Source organism: Thermobia domestica, chromosome 3 (genome assembly GCF_964235325.1).
Source record: "Thermobia domestica chromosome 3, izTheDome1.hap1.1, whole genome shotgun sequence".
NCBI classification, from domain to species: domain Eukaryota; kingdom Metazoa; phylum Arthropoda; class Insecta; order Zygentoma; family Lepismatidae; genus Thermobia; species Thermobia domestica.
Window position 1 is genome coordinate 281,493,260 of NC_137456.1, and position 21,811 is coordinate 281,515,070.

General features: G+C 37.0%; 1 protein-coding gene across 11 annotated transcripts in view; it reads left to right on the forward strand.

Annotated features, from left to right (window-relative positions):
• Window positions 1–21,811, forward strand: part of ATP8A (ATPase phospholipid transporting 8A1) — a 777,495-nt gene that overhangs the window by 687,570 nt on the left and 68,114 nt on the right. For all 11 annotated transcript variants that reach the window (XM_081752482.1, XM_081752481.1, XM_081752477.1 and 8 more), the window contains one exon: window positions 4,029–4,292. In XM_081752482.1, coding sequence (XP_081608608.1) covers window positions 4,029–4,292 — 264 coding nt within the window. The remainder of the gene's footprint in view (window positions 1–4,028; window positions 4,293–21,811) is intronic.

The window sequence follows — 21,811 nt, forward strand, 5'->3', positions numbered from 1 at the left end:
CCACGTATATAACTTGAACCCGCTTGACCCCTTCCCTCTTTAGGACACGCATTTTTACCAAAATGACAGACATGATATAGAAAGGACTCCAAGTTCTAACTATCGATTCAAAACTTTATTTGAGACGGATCAACCGTTTTTCCGTAATGATGTAGCAGACAAAATCAAAAATTTCATTTTACGCCGATTTCATGTTTACTTCTATAGATGAAGCTGAAAAATTAATTCACTTATAGTAATACGGTGAAGGACTTTTGTAGTCCAAGGAAACATTTTAAATTCCACCAATAATTCAAATATTATACTGAGTGACTTAAGTAAAGACATAATCATATTAATAAAAATTATATATTTAGTTAGTTATTTATGTTATTTTATTTATTCTCTTCAATTATTATCGCATTATTGTTGTTACTGTTATATGGGAGTTTTTGTTATACATCAGGAATAAAATATATCTAATTTATAATTCCCAAGTTTTTTTTTTTGATTTGTTTTGTTTTGTTTTGTTTTGTTTTATAGTAAACTGAGATAGTATATTAACAAGTGCAGATAGAGTCATGATATTTGTAAACGAGCAAGTTGACATTGACAAGGTAACGAAACTGAATCTTGCTGACGCCACTGGAATGCGCTTATATTTAAACAATGCAGATGGTTGTAATATAATAGCTATATATCGCACTCCAAGTGGTGATGAGAAAGCATTTCTACAATCACTAAATGATGAGCTTAAAAAATCATCAACTTGCTCTTTGCTTTTAGGTGATGTCAATCTAGATATATTAAGTGACAAATACTGTGAAAATATAGATACGAAACACACTAGAGATACAAAATATAGTAAGACTTGTATAGATCATCTTTTTTTAAAACACTGAAGTCGACTGAATGTCACATCAGCTGTGTTGCAAACAAATATAACTGACCACTTTCTCACTAGTATAAATGTTCCCATTGCAATACAAAAGAGGGAAAGAATGTCATATGAAACAACAATTATAGATTATACTTTATTAAATGAAGAATTAAAAAAAAAATGTAACTGGAATCAGGTAATACGGAGTAATTGTGTTAATACTGCAACTTCGAATTTCATCCAAATGATGAAAAATTGTATAAGTAATACATGTATTACCATTAAAAATAAAAAAAGTAAGTAGTAAATATCACAAAATATCATAAAACCATAGATAATAAAAGGATTAGTCAACTCTATAAGAGAAAGTGATAGATCAAGTCGTTTAGTTATTAAAAAAAAGATTTAGAATTTAAGGAATATTACAGAAGGTATAGAAATAAACTTACACAATTAATAAGAAAAGTTAAAAATGACTACTACAGAAAACAAATTACATTATGTATTTTAACAATGTTTAACAAAATAGTAACAATGTTAGTAAATTATGGAAGATAATAACAGATATTATAGATAAAGATGTCAAAAAATATTATAGAAATAAATGAACTAAACACTAAAAATGGTCTAGTAACATTTGAACCTGTTCCACTGTTAACAGTCGAAAGATTTAATGAGCATTTTTTCATTATTGGCAAAAAAATAGTTAACGAAGAGATTGATGATAAAATAAATATTAATTTGAATTCCCAAACTAAAGTAGTAAACTATATTTTTTACTCCAATCACTGAACAAGAAATTAAACGCTTCATAAATGAATTATCACCAAAAACAACATCTGGTATAGATGGATTATCAGCAAGTGTATTGAAACAGACAAAATCAAATATATTAAAACCTTTGCAGTATATATTTAACCTAAGTTTAGAAACAGGTGTATTTCCGGATGATTTCAAGACTGCTGTAATAAAACCTGTATATAAAAAAGGCCCAAAGGCTGATCCTAACAACTATAGACCTATATCAATCCACAGTAACTGTGCTAAACTGTTAGAAAAATGCATAAAGAGAAGAATGGTTAATTTTCTTGAACAAAATATTTTTTTTCTTCAAATCAATATGGATTTCAAAAAGGTAGAAGTACATCAGATGCGGTATACAATTTAACAGAGATTGTTTGTAAAGATGTTGATAAAGCTGAAAAAGTAATTGCAGTTTTCCTAGACCTAGCTAAAACATTCGATACAATATCACACAAAATTCTCTTAAATAAACTAGAAAGATGTGGAATAAGGGGTATATCGCTATCTTGGTTGAGCAGTTATTTGAAAGACAGAAAACAGGCCGTCCAAATAGATAATTTTGAAAGCAATTATTCATATGTAAAACTAGGAGTCCCACGAGGAACTGTATTAGGTCCAATACTAATTTTAATTTATATAAATGATTCGTGTAATTTAAAAATGGACAGGCATATACAATCATTTGCTGATGACACCTCACTTATACTTACTGGTAAAACATGGACAGAGGAATTCAAGAAAACTGAAACAGAAATGAAGAAAGTAAAACAATGGCTTGATAATCATCAGTTAGTATTAAATACTGAAAAAAAAAAAAAAAAAAAAAAAAACAGGTATGTAACGTTTTCGCCAACTTTAACAGGACAGCCGGAAAACATGTCACTAAAATTGCATTATTGTCAAAATACTGAAAAAATGTAATTGTAGTCCTCTTATTAGTGAAAATAAAGTAAAATACTTAGGTATATTTATTGATAAGCATCTAAAATGGTCTTCTCACATTACACATATCGCCACAATACTAAGAAAATTATTATATAAATTTGTTCAATACGATACATTGTAAGCATAAAAATATTACGTACTGTATATTATGCTCTTGTAAATAGTATACTTACATACAGGGTGGCCCAAAAGTAGATATACTCCCCTGCATTGATCAAGTATAACATTCTAGCTTATAGGTTTATTTGCTTCTGCTGTTCCGAGCTTAAGATATAAGTAAAAAAACATTAAGAAGAAATAATAACGAAACTAAGTCTACCTGATGGATAACAATAAGAAATAATATAAAAAGCAACGAGTTGATCAGTACGGGACTGTATATCTACTTTTGGGCCACCCTGTATGGTATATTGATTTGGGGTGCTGCTTACTCTACTCATTTAAAACCTTTGATGGTTCAGCAAAATAATATTGTAAGAATATGTTTCAAAAAAGGACTTGACAGTAGATTAGATAGACTCTATGACCAATTTTCAGTGTTACAACTTTCAAAATTATATTTGCGGAAGGTATTAATATATGTTAAAAAGAATAAAAACAAATGGGACGAAATAAAAAATATATATATATACATAACCAGAAATGTGACAAACAAAAATTTAGAAATTAAAGCAACGATTAAATCTATAACTGAATATCAAACATGTTACAGAGCTCCGAAGATCTATAATGAACTCCCACTCCAAATCAAAGAGGAAAGTAATTTCAAAGTATATAAAAGGTTAATTTTACAGTGGTTAAAGAATCAAAAAGTATTTAAAAAACTATTGTTAACTAAAAGTAAGAATTATAAACCTTATATGTTACAATAAGAAAATAAATAAATAAAATATGAGAATCAGGCTCACACACAAGCATTTGCTTATGTGAGCCATTTTCTATCTTTTCTTCATTCTTTACATGATTTTTTGCAATATACAAATAAGTGCATTGAATTAATCTGCCCAACACCGGAAGATAGACATGACTTCTGGAAGTCCGAAGTCCTGTTATCTCTGAATACCGGATACGTTAAACTTTATTAATAAAGGGAATCTAGGAAGTCCGATTTCCTTTGGAGAAGTAATTAGCACTTACAAGTAGGAAATTTGACTTGTTAATTTCTGTAGCAGTTAACTTTTCCTTATTCTTTTATTTTATTCCATTAATATTTAATATATTTTTATTTTATAATTTAGCATATTTATGTAATTTTATATATATGCTTAACATATTGGATACACCCAATATACCTAGGTATTAAATTTTCTTCTTTCTTTAAATAAATCTTAAATAAATATTTAAATCTTAAATAAAATAAAATAAATAAAAAAAATATTTTTTTAAGTGTTTGTAATGACATAGAAATTTTCTATTTTAGATTTTCACAGCGGCACCTCCAATTGCCATGGGTCTATTCGACCGACTATGTAGCGCAGAAACTATGATGAAATATCCTGCCCTGTACAAGCCATCACAAAATGCACAGTTGTTCAATGTCCGAGTGTTCTGGGTGTGGATTTTCAATGCACTGGCCCATTCCGTTCTTTTGTACTGGCTTCCGTTGCTGGCGTATGAGCATGATGTGGTGTGGGGACACGGAAGAAATGGAAGCTTATTCGTTCTAGGAAATATGGTTTACACTGTAAGTATAGAAGGATTACGTTAGTTTTTATTGATACTTTATTGCATTTTTTTTATTGGAGTTCCTTTCTGCCAAGGGTTTGACGTTTAGATTATATTATCAAAAGTTAGTGTCTTTCTTCTCTTATTCTAATTCTTACTCTATACCTGTACACCATAGATGTTCATTTTACTCCTACCTCACTCACCCTTGCCCCCAAAGTGGCAGTTGGCCCTCGCCCTCGCGAAAGGAATTGTCTACCACTCTTGCGCACCCTCGCCCTCGCAGTGAAAGTTGGTCCTCGCCCTCGCGCACCCTCGCTCTCGCGAATGGAGTTGTCCATCACCCTCGCGCACCCTCGCCCTTGCAGTGAAAGTTGGCCCTCGCCCTCGTTCACCCTTGCCATCGCTAAAATGGTTGTCCATCGCCCTCGCGAGGATCTGATCCTCAATTTTCCAGTCTATTTGCTGAATTCTTTCCTTAACATACGTCCTAAACAAAGAAAACTAAATATGCCATCATATAACTTACTCCGCATCATTGACTACTCCACGCTTAATATTACCATGAATATGTTCAGTTAAAATTTGAATAGAGTTTCTGTTACATCTTTCGGTGCAAACTAGTGTTGCCCATGAGACGAGACGAGAAATAAGGTTTATCATCTCGTCTCGTAAATTTTATAGAAGCCTCGTTTCGTCTCAATTCTCGGAAATGCCTTTATTGCCTCGATTCTCGAGGACTCGCTTCTCGTCTCGTTCTGTAAATTTACGTCAAAATGTATTCCCTTATCTAGAAGTTCTCAGAATCCTTCTGCCTCACGAGAGGTGTAAGAAGGGTGTATCTAACAGCATTTAAACCATATTTATTATTGGAATATATTGTGATTTGAGTATCTTTAAACGTTCATGAATACTCTTCATTGTGATCGTACAATCACTCTTATCAATTTACAGGTTTTACGTACAGATCATTTAGCACTAAAATAGTGTTTGAGACCTAAAACTTGGGTAAACTAGTGTTGCTCACGAGACTCGAAAAAATTCTCGTCTTAGTGCAAATTATAAGAATAATAAGAGTGATGAGGTTTTAAAAGTGTTATTTTCAACATAGTATTTCTTATAATTATCAACATACAGTATGAGGAGATATATAAGATTTACGTAAAGGATTGAGTTAATTATTCGCACGAAATTAGTTTGGTGAATTTCGTTTACAATTTATCAATAATACCCTTTGTAATATGTGGTATATATTTCTTATGTTCAAAAATCATTGACCCATTTTTTAATGTTACTTTTGTGTGTAGAAGTTAGTTTCTACTTTTACTAAGGTGATGAGGAAGACACCCCTACTAAATTCAAATAAATCTCTGCGTCAGCACAGGACGAAGTGTCGTTTGCCCCTCCCCCTAGCGACACCATATTGCGGCAGCTTCAGATCATCGGAGAAACCTTTCACTGCCCCCCAAGGAGCCCGTCGTGAATCCAGCCCTGGATTCCAGTCCTAGATTACCTGTAGGCGTTATAGCTGCAGATAAAAAACATTTTTTTCGGATACCGTACATTGAAGGTTCGTTCTGACACTTTTCCAAGAAATGCATATTGGTTGGTGAGTAGGTAATATTGTCTATTGTCTAATAATAATAATAAAAAAGATAAGAACATGTGTCCAACCGAACTTTATTACTACTGCACAAGAACTAATTAAGAAATTATCATATTTAATGCATTTTAGCAGGGCAATATGTCTTCAAACATGTAATTAAAAGTAGAGGCTGTTCTAAGGGAAGTCATATAGTTAAAAATTTAAAGCTTTCTTGCTTCAAAGTAAGGGTGGAAAAGGTAATCTAATGGACTTAGAAGGTGCAGGGCCCGATTTGGAACACTATTGCGGGACCTCATGTTCCCAACTAACTTGCATATACAGCATTGCATATACTATATTGCCCCAAGACACACGCGCATTTTATATATATATATATATATATATATATATAATATGTGTGTGTATGTGTGTGTCTTTGAGCATATAAAACTTGGTTTTGGTTGGGTAGGAGAAGAGAAAAAAACATACAAAGAAATCGCACTGAGACTATACCATTCGGGTGTTCATGGACGTATCATATCACTTGATATCTATTTTTACAACAGAAGTTGGAAACGTAAAAAAATAAACTACTGCTCAATCAACTTCAGAAAATACTGCTTGTTTCCAGAAACGTAATAAACTGTTCATTTAATAATTGAGCGCGAGCCCGAGTGCAAGCGAGCGAGCGTGAGCATCAATGAAATAAATAAGCGCGAGCCGAACTAAGCCCGAGCGCCAGCCCATTTGAAAGAAATGAGCCCGAGCGAGCCCAGTGCAAAATGGCCATCTATGAACAAAAGTCATTCCATCAAGTCTTTTTCCATCTGATCTGCTGCATTCATTTGGTTCTCTCTCTGATTGTGTTTGTTCAGATATCAGCGCTCTTAAGATTATATCATTTACTGCCGAATGACGTGAGTGACTGTCTGGCTACCAGTACCCTTTAAACATAACAGTGTAGACACTTTTTATCTAAAAGGTCTCTAGACAAGCAGGGCAACAATGAGGCACACACGCTTCTAAACGTAGCGCTATTTCTATCTGGAAACTTTCATGAGAAACATGCAAATATTATATTCATGTGCATTATTATTTTTAATAATTATTTAGAAGTACACAAGAGAAATTGTCTACTGCAATTAAATGAAAGGAAGAATAAGACCAATCTATAATCTTGCTATGACATCAACTTTTCATCTAGGGGACATGGCAGATGTTATTTTAAATATTATATTCCTTCAAAAATGGTCAAACAGCAAATTCAAAATAATTGTTGTTAAGGACGCTTCGCGTGCCCTCGTTCTCGCGAAGGAAATTATTCCTCGCCCTCGCACACCCTTATCATCGTAGTGGAAGTTGACCCTCGCCCTCGCATGGACAGTTGGTACTCGCCCTCGCGAAGGGAGTTGTTCATCGCCCTCGCGCTGAAGACTTGTCCTCGCCCTCACTCGCCCTCATACTCGTGTTGGGAATTTCTCCTTCCCCTCGATCACCCTCGCCCTCGTGCAGGAAACTTGTCCTCGCTCTCGCAAAGGGAGTTGTCCATCGCTCTCGCTTGCCCACGCCCTCGTGCTGGGAATTTCTTCTTGCCCTCGCTCTCGAAGCTTGTCCTCACCCTCGCGTCATTGTGGGCGAGGGAAATTGAGAGTGAGGATGCCCTCTAGAGTGCCACCCTCGCGAGGGTAAACATCTCTGCTGTACACCAACTCCTTCATTTCCAGTTTCCCGTATAACATTTTAAACAGGTGAACTAAACTGGTTATGTTGCCTTACTCTACGGAGTTAGTAACCCTACCTACCTACCTATCAAAGGGTTAGAATAAATGGGCTGAAACTTATCTTCGATCAGAATATTCAAACACAAGAAGATTAATATATTTCAGCTATTAAACTCTTAACTCGAATTTATCTGTGCATGCGGCAAAGTTGCGAACTAATTTTCTTGTTTTCAAATGACACCAGTCACATGGCAGGGTTGCCAGAGGTACTGGTTTTACTAGATATTTCTTTCATACGCAGTTTTTCAAGAAAATCAAATGGATACAATGAACCGAATAAAATTTAATGAAAGCAGTCGTGTATATAAATTAAGTCGTTTTGCACTCAATACTTATACAGGGTAAAGCAGAGGAAAAGCATGTTTTTTAAACCGCAAGTACTCGGCGATGAGTAGGGGTATTGATTTGAAGCAACCATTTGCAGCAGCTCAGACAATGCAGTTTCAGTCGCTATGGAGCGTTGGAGCGTAGAGCATCGTGTGTTCGCGGTCGAGCAGTTCTTTAGAAACAATGATTCTGTGGTCACGGTTCAACGTCTTTTCTGTCGAAAGTTTAGTATCAAACGTCGAGGTAGTTTCAGATCGAAACACTGTACTCCAATGGATTGCAGCGCTCAGAGTACAAGATCTGTGATGAAAAAGAAACCACCTAGTCTTGCCCGATCATTTCGAACTCCAGAAAACGTAGACAGAGTGAAAAGGGCAGTTCTTGCTAGTCTGAAACGATCTGCTAGGTGACAGGCTGTATCGCTGTGTATATCACGTCGTTCGCTTCATTGCATGTTGCATTATGATCTCAAATTTCATCCTTACAAAATAATGATTGTGCAACGCAGAGAATTTCGTGGCATAATGGACGATATTCTTACGGAAGGTGCAGATGTCCCAGTATTCGTGAGTGATGAAGCCCATTTTCATCTGGTTATGTTAATGTTCAGAACTGCTCTACGCTTCAATGCTCCATAGGGACTCAAATAGCATTGTCTGAGCTGTCTGCCAACTGTTGCTCCAAATCAATGCCCCTGCTCGTCGCCAAGTAGTAGCGGTTTAAAAAAACATGCGTTTCCTCTGCTCCACTCTCTCTTTCTCTTTAATATATATATAAGCCGATGCATTGACCATACGTCACCGATTAAAATGTTCTCCGTCTGGCAGGACAGGCTCTCAGGCGTCATTATTTCTGACTCTATGAAACTGAGGTCACTACTACTTAATTCATGTGATTCTCCAATTACCTCTTGATGATGGAAAAAAAAAAAATAAATAAAATCTTGCAGTTTTACGTCCCACGCTTGTGCCTTGGAGGTTAAAGGAGACGATAATGTTAATCAACGAAATAATGGGGTGCAGAAAGTGGGAGAAAACTGGAATATCAGAGAAAACCGACACAATGGTAGTTGTCCATTATAAGACCTACTTCACACGAGCTGGGATCGAACCAGGGACCCCAGGAACCGGAGGTGAGTGCTCTACCACTGATCCAGTGCGGCCCGTCATGATGACGGGTCAACACCAGAAAATGTTAGTGGCCCAGTTGAGAGTAGAACCAGGGACCACGCACTACAAATACGAAATCATGTGCAGTGACAATTCGGTTAAGGAGCTCAATGAAACAAATGAGCATTCTGTTTCTTTTTTTAAATCCTTTGTAAACACACCTGCAGATGATAAATTGTAATGCATATGCTGACGAGAAAGAGCTCCTTCCCTCATAAAGAGAAGAATACAATACATAACTAATTTGTTGAAATTTTATGTAGGCTTAAAGGGAGCTACTGGGAAGTAAATTCCTTAACATGACTGTTCAATACTTGTGATAAATTATAAGAAAACTTGTATTACCGGTAATCACAAATGGAGTATACTGCATATTAGCAGAATCAATTTTTGACTTCACTAAGAGGGTGAGCTTGAGCGCGATAAACCATTGCTTACACCACTAGGCTACAATGTGGATTTATGTAGTATGAGTCAATAAAATATACGAATTTTAATAGTAATTCTCACACTTCTATCTATCGCGCAAACAATCCTTTCTGTTGTCTCATTAAATGCAATATGAGTCTACTTTTATCTTCCTTTCGTACAAAGTTTTAACACTTTATATATTGTAAAGATTTCTCGGGTAGAGCAAATGAAATGTACACGGGATTTGGACTTTTCCCTTCACCCTTTTATTACAAAAGTTTTATGTACACAAATAATAAGAAATTCCACTAATATCAGGTAAGATTAAATGGGAGCCCGGTGACCAAGCGTCGTGGGCTTTGAGGTGAGGTACTCTCGGTGACCAAGCGTCGTGAGAGGGGTGTAGATTAGGTATCTCTCTCTCTGTGACTGTGCGTCGTGAGAAAGAGGAAAGGAACCCGGTGACCAAGCGTCGTGGGTATAAGGATAGGTACCTCTCGGTGACCAAGCGTCGTGAGAGGGGTTTTAGGTGTTGTGACCAATCCGTGAAGATTGATGTTGGTCGAGGTGTGCAGGTCCTTTTTATTCTGTCTTGTCGGCTTCCATCGTGGGTACTCGTCCTTCCGACTGATGGCGATGGTGATCGACTCCTCTTCGGGAACGTCGTCTGTTTGTTTGTGTTTATTATCAACACATGTAGTTCACACGTGGGTATTGCCTGGTACGGCAACGTGGGGATCCTTACACCCCCGGGGCGTAGAAAAAAAATAAGCCACTGGATTATTTTTTCGTGTTTGTGCCAGCACGTGGAGTCCGCATATTGGGCACAGTAGATACTGGAAAACACTATAACACTGAAACACAAAATTAAAGTTAAAAGCACTGGTCACTGATATCACTGTTTGAGATATTATCACATAAGTTTTAAAGTTTAAGTTGAGCACTGACAGTTTGTCCTCTTAATCTAAGCAGGATCCGTATGTCACGTCATTTCCCTCAAAGGAGAGGCTGTCGAAGCTCTGGTGATTACAGTTAATAGTTATAACTACGTCACTGATGGTAATGTCCGCAGTATATGTGATGAAGTTCGCACGTCATATTGTGCTGTTATACAAAAGTTTCGAATATTGGTCTAGTTCCGGCTAGTACTAGTGAATAGATGACAGAACATACTTAGAGAGCGGTTAAAGTCATTACATTGATAATTGTAGTCACGGCGGAAAAAAGGTTGCCAATCAAAAGTCCTGATTTTCTGAACGCTCTGTATATGTAGGTTAGTGTGTTAGTGACAGTTATATGATACGCAGCAGAGGAGCGAAGATAAAAATGTTATAGCTGGCCTTGTGAAGTTCGTTCGCTCGAAGTCGAAAGAAAATGCTGGCTTGCAATTTTGTTCACTGAAGGAAATTGTATGTATGTATGCTTATTTATATGACAGAATGCAGGTTGGTTAAGAATTAAGAGTGAGAAAAAAAAACAAGGGATCGCTTGCGATTCGAATACTAAGGTGGGTACTAGATTTGGTCACTTCAAATAGTTAGCTGCATCATATGCTGTATCTTGTTTTCTTCTATTCCATGTTTTATTTCTTTGTTGTTTTTTTTTTCTTTTCTTCTTTGCCGCTGAAACATGAAGAGTGCGCTTCGCATGTCGCTCGTTTATATCTGCTGAGAGGATGATGATCTTGGTTTTCTCTCTTCTTATCTTCTCTTTCCTTCTTTAGCTGGTGCGTTCGTCATCATTATCATTATATATGTATTCTTCTGCTGCATGAAATGGCTTAATCCTGTCAATGGAAATATTCTGTTCTCTCTTCCTGAAATTATGGGGCATGCGAACTCGATAGAGATTATTGTTTAGTTTTGTGATTATTGTAGCCGGTCCGCAGTATCTATCAGTCCATTGTGATGACTCTCCAATCCTTCGAAAGGGAAAGTAAATGAGTACTTTATCTCCAGTGTGAAAAGTTTGTTGTTTATGTCTTCTATCAAAGTACTTCTTTTGTTGTTCGTGAGCCTTCAGTAAGTTATGCCGTGTCTTTTCTCGAAGTTTTACGAGTTGGTCCCGTTCAAGCTGTAGCTGAGGGATAATCCTTAGTTTGCAATCGCTGATGGTCCTGGGTTCGTATCCAAACATGAGGAAGAAGCTGGATTTCTTCGTTCCTAATTGAGCGAAACTATTTAAACCAAAAGTAATATGAGGCAATAATTTTGGCCATGTTTCGTGATTTTGTTGGACGAAAAATTTTAAGGAATTCTGCAGTGTTTTGTTCATAACTTCGACTAATCCTATGTCTTGATGGTTGAAAGCAGGGCAAAACTTAAATTCAAAGTTGTATATCTCTGCTAGTTTTTGAAGTTTCTTCGCTCTGTGCACAGGATGTCTGTCCAGATGAAGGAAACGAAAGGCGCCGAATTTCAGAATGATTTCTTCCAATAAGAATTGTTCAATTGTATCTGCTGTAATCCCATTAACAGCCTTTGTCACTATATAGCGTGTACTTGTTTCGATGGCGACTAAAACATATTTTGGTTTTCCTTCTTCGTGCGGATAGGGACCTAAGCCGTCAAACATCCATCGTTCTCCTATATGGCCTATCGAGTGATGCAGAAGTTCACCTTGTTGTTTTCTGGGTAGTTTTTTCAGGAGTTGGCACTCTCTACAGTTCTTGATTCTGAATGCCAAGTATGATTTCATGTTTGGCATGTAATATTTGTTAAGAACAGTCTTATATGTCTTAGAAAACCCAAAATGGGGAGCTGACGGGTCTTTATGAATAGACTCGAACCAATGTCCTGCCAAGCTTTTCGGGATGCACAAAAGATGAAGTAGCCCAAGTTCTGGATGTTTTTGTGTTCGATACAATATGTTGTCTTTTAATTGGAAATATTTGGCTGCCCTCGTGGTGGAACTTTTTGCCGGTTCTCCCCCTTCTAAAACTGTTATAATATCAGCGTATGCGTCATCCTTACGTTGTTCTTCTCGTAAGTTCTTCAAAGATCCTGAGTATTCTATTTGGAGAATGGGTTCCTCTAGAGAATTGGATCTGTATGCATGTAGATCTTCTATTGCCTGATGTGGGTCCAAGGGTTCTGAAATATCACTGCTATTCTGCTCTAAGCGGCTGATGATATCAGCCGGATGTTTCTTTCCTTCGATGTGACAGATATCGAAATTATAGTCAGCTAAGAAAAGTCTATAGCGAGTGTATTTCCCTACCCTGTCCGGGTGACTACGTAAAGAGGTTAGACATTTTGCGTCTGTAAACAATTTAAATTTACGATTGAGTAAGAAATATCTAAATTTGCGTAAAGCATATATAATAGCATACAGTTCTTTTTGCCATACTGAGCTCTTGATCTCAGTTTTTGTGAGACGTCTACTACAATAGGAAACGATTCTTTCTTCGTTAGTTTTGGGATCAAAACAAGCTAATAGCCCTCCAATCTGGTGAGAGAATGCATCTGTGTATAGCCTTATCTCTAGCTTTTCGTCGAAATGATAGAGAGAAGGGGCATTCAAAATGTCTTCTTTCAATTTTTCAAATAATTCGTCATGTTTTTCTGTCCATTTAAATTTGGCATTTTTAGTAAGAAGTTGCTGGAAAGGTTCTATCTTGGTCGTGAAGTCCTTGATATGACTTCGTAAATAAGAGCATAGGCCAATAAAGCTCTTAAGTATGCGTTTGGTCGTTGGCTTTTTAAAATTCTTGATCTTTTTTGCGATTTTTGGTGAGATGCTTATCTTCTCTCCGGATACAAGGAATCCTAGTACTGGGAGTTCTGTATATAACAGGTGCGTCTTCTTGGGGTTGGCTCGGAAGTCGTGTTTCCTTAATTTTTGAAATAAAAGCTCCAAATCTGAAAGTTGTTGTTCCCATGTATAAGAACCGATGACGATGTCATCTGCGAAATTGGTTATGCGTTTAGGTAAGCCGTCTAGTAGCATTTTTATTACTATAGTCAAAGATTGGGAAGAGGAACAATGACCCATTACGCATCTAAGGAATTTATAACTTTTGCATGTATGATTTACCTCGAAAGTCATATATTTAGTGCTTTTTGGATGCAATTTTATTTGAAAATACGACTGGGAAATGTCCAAACTTGAAATCAGGTTTTTCCCTTTTAAAACCTGTAAAACGTCCTCTGTATTTTGAAATGGTATGCTTAGGTATTTCGTATAAACATTGCATGCCTGGAGGTTCAACACAAGCCTGAAATCTGAACTGTTTGGCTTTTTAATTGCAATTAAAGGTGAGGAGAAATTACTAGTCTGCGTCTCCGTTATGATTTTTGCATCTAACAGCTGTTGTATCTGCTTATCAATTTGATCTCTTATCCCTAATGGAATTGGTGGGGAACGGTGATGGAATGACGCACTTTTATCTATACGAATTTTGTGTTCATATCCTCTAAAATAGCCTATATCCTCTGGGCTGTATGAAAACACATCCCTGTATTTATACAATAAATTGGTTACAGCTATTCGCTGGTATTCTGGTAAATCTGGATTTATGTCAAAAAGGTTAATGTTAAAGGATTTAGCAGTTTGCCTTAATCTTTCCTTTATCTCTTCTTGAGTACGAAATTGATGCGCTTTCTTTTCGTCTTCTTCTATTGTAAATGAAAATTCTTCCACGCCCTCCTCTTTATACGCCACTGGTGTACCTTTATTTAATGTTATTATTCGTGACGTGGGATTGGAAATGAGTAATGTGAGGTCGTTACTCGGTACTCTCATGGTCATTGCCTGTAAGCCGTATCGGTCTAATAATGATTGCAATGGAGTAATGTAAAATGCAGCGTCATGAATTGTTTCTCTTTGAATCGATACAGGAAAGAAGAAATGTGATTTCGCTGGTATCGTAACTTTACTTGCTGTGATGACGTTTGCATTCCTTTGCAAGTGCAATGAGTGCATAGTGTCTCGTGACATTTCTTCCGATTCTTGCTTCTCTATTGGAAACGTAGGTTTCCTAGGTTTTCTGTATAATGATATAGATTTATTCTCCAAGTCTATTTGAGAAAAAAGCCTTGTGAGAATATCATTTCCAAAAATTGGATTGAAGTCAGCATCTATGATGCGGAAGTAATGTGAAAAAGTGGTGTTGCCAATTTTAAATTTAATTAAAGCTATTTCTTTTAAAGTTAGAACTTTGTTGGCAATGCCCTTGATACGAGTTTGAAATGGTATTAGCGTACATTTTGGGGGTACGTCCCGTCTTGACCATAGACTAAGACTAGAACCAGTGTCTATTATAGCTGGTAGACTGTTTGTATTCACATGAATATTGAGTAACAGTTTATTATTTTCTATTCCCAATCTAACATGTTCACGATGTTCATTATTGGTCGTCTGGGTGAAAAAATTGGCGTCCGTGTCCTTAAGAGTTTCCGCTGTTGCCTGCTCTTCTTGATTGCCATCACATTTAAATTGTGGTGGTTTCTGTGTGGCCCGCGCCGACTTTTCGGAAATGGCCCGCGAGGCTTGACTTTGGCCTGCGAGCCCATCTAGGCGTTTCCCTGGTTGGAATTTTTTGGATTATTCCAACACGTGGATGCTCCGTGGTTCTTCTTGTAACAAATTGAGCAGACTGATATTTTGTCGCCCTTTACAAAATTATTCCTTTTTCTACCACCGTTGTTTCCTTTATTGCTATTCTTCGCATCCGCTTTTTGTCCGTTTCCTTTATGAATTTTTCCTCCGTTGTTACGCCTATAATTAGACTTCATGGCGTTCTGTGCTACCATTAACGATAACTCGGCCATTTGATTTGCTAATTTGGTAAGGTCCGTGTGAGGAGGTTGTGAGGGCGGGTTTTGACTTTGGTGGGGGTGCGGATTCGAAACTTCAGGTGCAGAGGAAGTTGACTGAGGAGGGAAGATATTCTGCGATGGAGGTGCAGAAGGTAACGATTGCGAATAACTAGGAGCAGGTTGGGTGTGATGCACAGTAGAAGTTGGCTGTTGTGCATAGGTTGGCATGTATGAATTAGAATTCGTTTGGCTATAATGGTCGTACAAAGGGAGTGGTGAGGGGCGGTTAGGTTGGCCGATCAAAGAATGAATTGCCTGTGACAATTCTACATAATTCCTCTTTTGCATGAGATCTTGAGCTTTCTCCAGTTCGTGGAGTCGTTCCTGCAGCCGCTGGATTGTTGGAAAGGATTCTAACGCTATCTTTTGCAGCAAATTTCGTTGTAGTCCTAACGAAAGAAAATGAATTTTCTGTTCCTCTGAAGCCTCTGGCATCAGCTGTCTGATAGCCCTCAATTTCCTTAAGAAATATGAATCGACTGATTCGTTTTCGTTTTGTTGAATTTGAAAAATTTCTAATTCCGCCTTATACGCTGGTATATTTGGGCGGGACAGAGAAACTAGTTTGGTTTTCAGTTGTTCGTAATTTAGTGTGTCGAATTGATTCAGATTTTGCAATTGTAAGACAAAGTCAAGAGCTACGTCCTCTAGATACATAGGAAGAATTTCTTTCTTCTTTTCGGGGGTCCAAGCCTGAAGTAAAGCCAGATGATCAAACAGCATGAAAAATCGATCGGGATCGTCAGTACTGTGACCAGAATATCTAGTTAAGTGAGGAATATTAAGAGGTATGCGGGAGCCTGATTCTGCCATATTGTTATCGCCTTCTTTATATGTATTTTTCCCAGATCTAGTTGTCGGCATAAATACCTGCCAGCCTGTAACGAATCAATCTACCGTTAAGAGTAATGAGAGTATTTATGAGAATACGGATACTATCTTTTATATGATCCTGCTTTTAGTAACACTTACACTGTATGTTAAAAGTTTTTAAGTCCGTGATAAAAAGAGCGCCCCTTAGGAAAGTCCTTTTAGTGTCTGCAAATAGACGCCGACGCATCTACCATGTAAAGATTTCTCGGGTAGAGCAAATGAAATGTACACGGGATTTGGACTTTTCCCTTCACCCTTTTATTACAAAAGTTTTATGTACACAAATAATAAGAAATTCCACTAATATCAGGTAAGATTAGATGGGAGCCCGGTGACCAAGCGTCGTGGGCTTTGAGGTGAGGTACTCTCGGTGACCAAGCGTCGTGAGAGGGGTGTAGATTAGGTATCTCTCTCTCGGTGACCGTGCGTCGTGAGAAAGAGGAAAGGAACCCGGTGACCAAGCGTCGTGGGTATAAGGATAGGTACCTCTCGGTGACCAAGCGTCGTGAGAGGGGTTTTAGGTGTTGTGACCAATCCGTGAAGATTGATGTTGGTCGAGGTGTGCAGGTCCTTTTTATTCTGTCTTGTCGGCTTCCATCGTGGGTACTCGTCCTTCCGACTGATGGCGATGGTGATCGACTCCTCTTCGGGAACGTCGTCTGTTTGTTTGTGTTTATTATCAACACATGTAGTTCACACGTGGTTATTGCCTGGTACGGCAACGTGGGGATCCTTACAATATAGTTCTTTTAATATCTAAATGTATTACATTGTGTTGCAATTTTATTTATTTATTCATTCATGTTTTTCGTTTCCACTTTCACTACAAATCACAACAATCATTTTAACAATTATTATAACAAACAAACCAAAAAAATGAACCGTGTATCGACTTCTAATGCTCTTATGTTCTGGCCACCCTGTAAAGTAATGCAGAAAACCATTCATACCTCTTCTCCCAACAACTCCTTCAATCCAATAACCACATAAACGTAACAACAGCAACCCCACAAAACAAATGCACGAACTAGTCAGATAGGTAATACTTTTGAAGACAATGCTTCCATTAAAATTTTATTCATGTTTCTCATGTGTAAAAGTATTATTTTGCTACATCGAATTTTCGCTTTCATTTTAAAATAATTGTCAAAGCAATGCATGATGAGGGATTAAAAAGTAATAAAGATAGAATGAAAATTATTAATAATGCACCTTGTTACTGTAAATGCGGCCAGGTATTGTCTTTCCTGTTACTAGTTTGTAATTATAAATATATGATGTAAATACAATATACTTTCATTTCCCTCTCCGAAGGACGCCGAATGTCTTCATGATGAACTAATCCTGAAGCATGCCCGTATCTAAATTTAAATATATTTGTAAATATATTTTATAAATAAATAAATTAATTTGCAATCTTTTTACAAATAACTTGATTGAAAAGACCTATAGAAAGGGATTTATCGGTGCAATACGGAAACAAGCAAAGAATTTTCAGAATTGTGGATGTTGCTACTCCTATTTTTTATGGAAAACCTAACCTACAGTAGACAAATTATAGGTTCAATGTCTGATTCGTATCTGATCCAGTATTCAAAATTGCACTCTATGAAATCGTTTCCGTAGTATCTACGCCATGAAAAAACAGCTGTGCTGAAATTATAGTTATGAACAAAAGATTTGGATTCTTCTTCTTCTGCTACCGTCAATAAGCTATGAAATATTTATTAAATAGTGCGCAAACGTAAGTCAATTATCGCCTAGATCCTTAGTATTGTTGTCCGCTAGCAAGGACTTAAGAAGGTTATGGTAAATGTCTGTTAAGTATAGATATCGGGTTGATGTTTAATGTTTTTACCATCAAATCTGAAAATAAAAGTTTGTTGAGTTAACGGGGCCGCGGTGGCTCAGTGGTAGAGCGTTCACCTCTGGTGCTTGGGGTCCCGGGTTCGATCCCAGCCCCCGCCAAGTGAACTTTGTGGTGGACAAACACCGTGTGCGTGGGTTTTCTCGGGCTTCTCCCGTTTCCTCCCACTTTCTTCATTCCGCCATTTCATTCATTTCTCATTATCACCGTCTCCTTTAGGCTAACCGGCATAACCGTGGGACGTAAAACTCAAAGATTTCCTTTCATTTCATTTGTTGAATTAAATGATATTAATATCTTAGAGATAAAAAGAATTCTATGTGGAAACATTTTTTAAAGCATCATTATGTAAAATTGTTGCGATTTTTTCGTGAAGTTCGATGCCTTTTTTGTGCAGTTTACCAATCGTTATGTTTTGTATAAAATTTTCCATTTGTTTTACGCTAATATCTGGTTTATACATAATAATCCGAAATCCAAATATAACGGTAATAACTCTAACAATTCTGAACGTTTTTGTTGAAATAGTTTGCTTTGAATAATAATATAATTTGAGATATTTTCTTCATTGGACCAACGTGTAACCTCAGTTCGATTTTTAGCTAATATTTCATAATAAATTACATGTACAGAGTCCGCCAGAAAAATTTATACACTGTTTAAGAAAATTATATATCATATTTCTTAATTACATTTAATTATTTTTCAAAGATGTGTTACAAACCTTCAAGTAAGCATATGTTTATATTAGATGTTCAAAGCGAAAGTTCTCCAGCGTCCGCTGCTTACTTCGATACACTTCATCTTCCACAGTTCCCCACAAGAAAAAGTCCAGGGGGAAGGAATGCACTTCGATGGCATTCCCAAATCTGATAAAAACACTTCAAAATGTACTTACGCTGCTCGAACATCAAGCGTGCTCCTGCCATTTTCTTATTTCACTAACCGTGCTTACAGTACCGACATCTGTTGAGTGAAAAACCGTACTACGACATAATTTTAACTGAAAACAATTGACAGTGCCGACATCTGTTGGGCAAAAAACATACTACAACATACTTAAATTTCAGAACAATTGTCAATGCCAGTATTCTGATACAGGATGACAAAGAGCTTATACATTTTTCTGGCGGACTCGCGTATAATTATGTGCTACTAATTATTGAGCTCACTGAAGGATTATACACCGGTTAAATCACTTATAACACAATATAAGTTATTTTGTAATAATAATCAATTGCTTTTCAGCAAGTACCATACACTTCTGTATAACACGATGTCTCGGCACATTACTTCGTGATAATCAATAATAAACATGTACCTGGTTTCTTTAGCAACCAAGTCAGTTACCATGATAAGCAATCAACAAACTCATTTACATAACAACAGCCGAATAATCAGTACAAATCCACATTTTTTTTATTACATTCGATATTATATTTTTTCTTCTTCTTTTAAGTAGCTTGTGCAAGTAAATATAGCACTTCTGCCCTGAATAATTAATTAATAAAAACAAGAAAATATATGTTATAGGTGTAAACGCAAGTCGTTCAGTTTTTCGTTTTATTTTAAATAACATTATCGGAGTAAGAGCTGTAATAGGTTGTAATCAAAGCAGTGTAATAATTTGTGATATCCAATATCTTGTGACAAAAATGTGCACCTCAGTACCTCTACGTGACTCTCTTACATGAGAAAAGCTGACACACACACACGCACATTATTTTTTATTATTATTATTATTATTATTATTATTATTATTATTATTATTATTATTAAACAAAATAATGATCAAAGCAAATACAGTGTCTGATATATAATATTATATCGATGGCTAAGAATGGAAACTCCATGCCTCAATGTGTTACAAAAAATTATTGACATAATAGATAGAAAATCTTAAGTCGTCATTTTAAAGTTTTAACGAAAGACACGGTAATTACTAAAAATCAAACGTAAATTTGAGAGAGAGAAACTGTTAAAGTTAATTTAAGATATATAAAAGTAAAACTCTACAAACAGTTATTTTTCTCCTGTAAAGTTTGATTTTACTGAGTTACGAGGTTTTCTTTGTTAGTGATTGTATGACATGTAACATAACGTGTCTTGTGTACTTAAGTACTTTTCAACTTTAGGGTCTGTGTACTTAAGTAGTGTCAACTTTATTACCAGGAGGCAATGAAAATTTGCATATTATGGTAATTTTTAGAAGTAAAATTATAGGAAAGTACATGAACAGAAAACACCACTCTAAATTATACTCCTTTTTTAAACTTTTAATTAAGTAAACTCTGCATAAACTAAATCACAGCATATCTACTTACAAAAGCTATAGAGCACATATTCATAAGAAAAGTGACTTCCTTGTGCCTCCGCATTTATTATTTTAATTAAATATTTCTTTCCTCTCTGTAATGTCTTCAGTACCGTTTCTATTACTTCATCACTGGATCCTAACTCTTATTAAAAATCCACAAAAACATTTATTTTCTTCTCCTGTAAAGTTTGGTTTTACAAAGGTAACCAAGAAAGTTCTGTCGCTTCTTCACCCACCACCGTCCATAATCGATACGTCATCTAAGACGTAACTGGAAGATCAAAAATAGTTCCCGTCAGCATCGACGACCTTCTGCCAACGTTCTGGAAGGTCATGGATTCCATCGCGGTAGAACTTGGTGGGCCGTGAAGCGAAGAAAGTATCAAGTGCATTTTGCACCTCTAATAGGGATTTGAAGTGACGTTCTCTAAGGTGATTGTCCAAGGAATGGAACAGGTAATAATCGGACGGTGAAATGTCCGGGTAGTATGGCGGATGCAATAGTGTTTCCCATCCAAGACGTAGAATGGTGTCCCGGGTCATTCTAGCCACGTGGGCTTAGCGTTGTCTTGTAACAGAAGAGCCCCTTTGCGTTTCAGAAGTGCTGGCTCCAGTGTTTTGAGTTTTTCTTGAACACGGCTCAACTGCTGAGAGTACACAATTGCATTGATGCTCTGACCAGCTGGTAGCAGTTCCCGATGCACGATGCCGCGAGCAGTCCAGCAAACACACAAGAGAATCTTTTGGTGCAGTGCTGCTTTCGGCTGTTTTGAAACCGGTTCATGGGATGTTAACCAATGATTATGGCGCCGTGGATCTTCGTACAGAACCCACTTCTTATCACATGTCAACACCCTGCCCAGAAATAGCTCCTTCCTCAGACGAGACAGCAAAAAAACACAGGCTCGGTGTCTGCTCGCATTGCTTTCTGACCCAGAGTCAAATCATGTGGGATCCATTCACCCAACTTGTAGCGCTTCCCAAGTTGATGGAGATACTGCCGAATGGTTTCTCCACTCTCACTGAATTGTAGTCCCAGTTCCTCACATGTCTGATCACTGCTCGCCTCAATTGCTGCCTGAAGATCTTCATTTTGTACATGTGTTGGTCTTTCGGCACGTGGTGCGTCTTCGAGTGTTTCGTCACCGTCCTTAAACTTCTTAAATTACCGCTGCACTGTCCGCGTTATCACGACATCCTCACCAAAGGCCTGGCATATTTTCCGGTCCGCTGTTCGGTGTTTGAGCCCAGTTTGAACTCGTACAGCATACACGCCCTTAACGCTCTGTGGAAGTCCTATGTTCACTCTGTCCTTACGCAAGTTCACGGTTTAACTGAGCTTCCACAACCAGGTAATATATTGGATACACCCACAGCAACAACTGATCT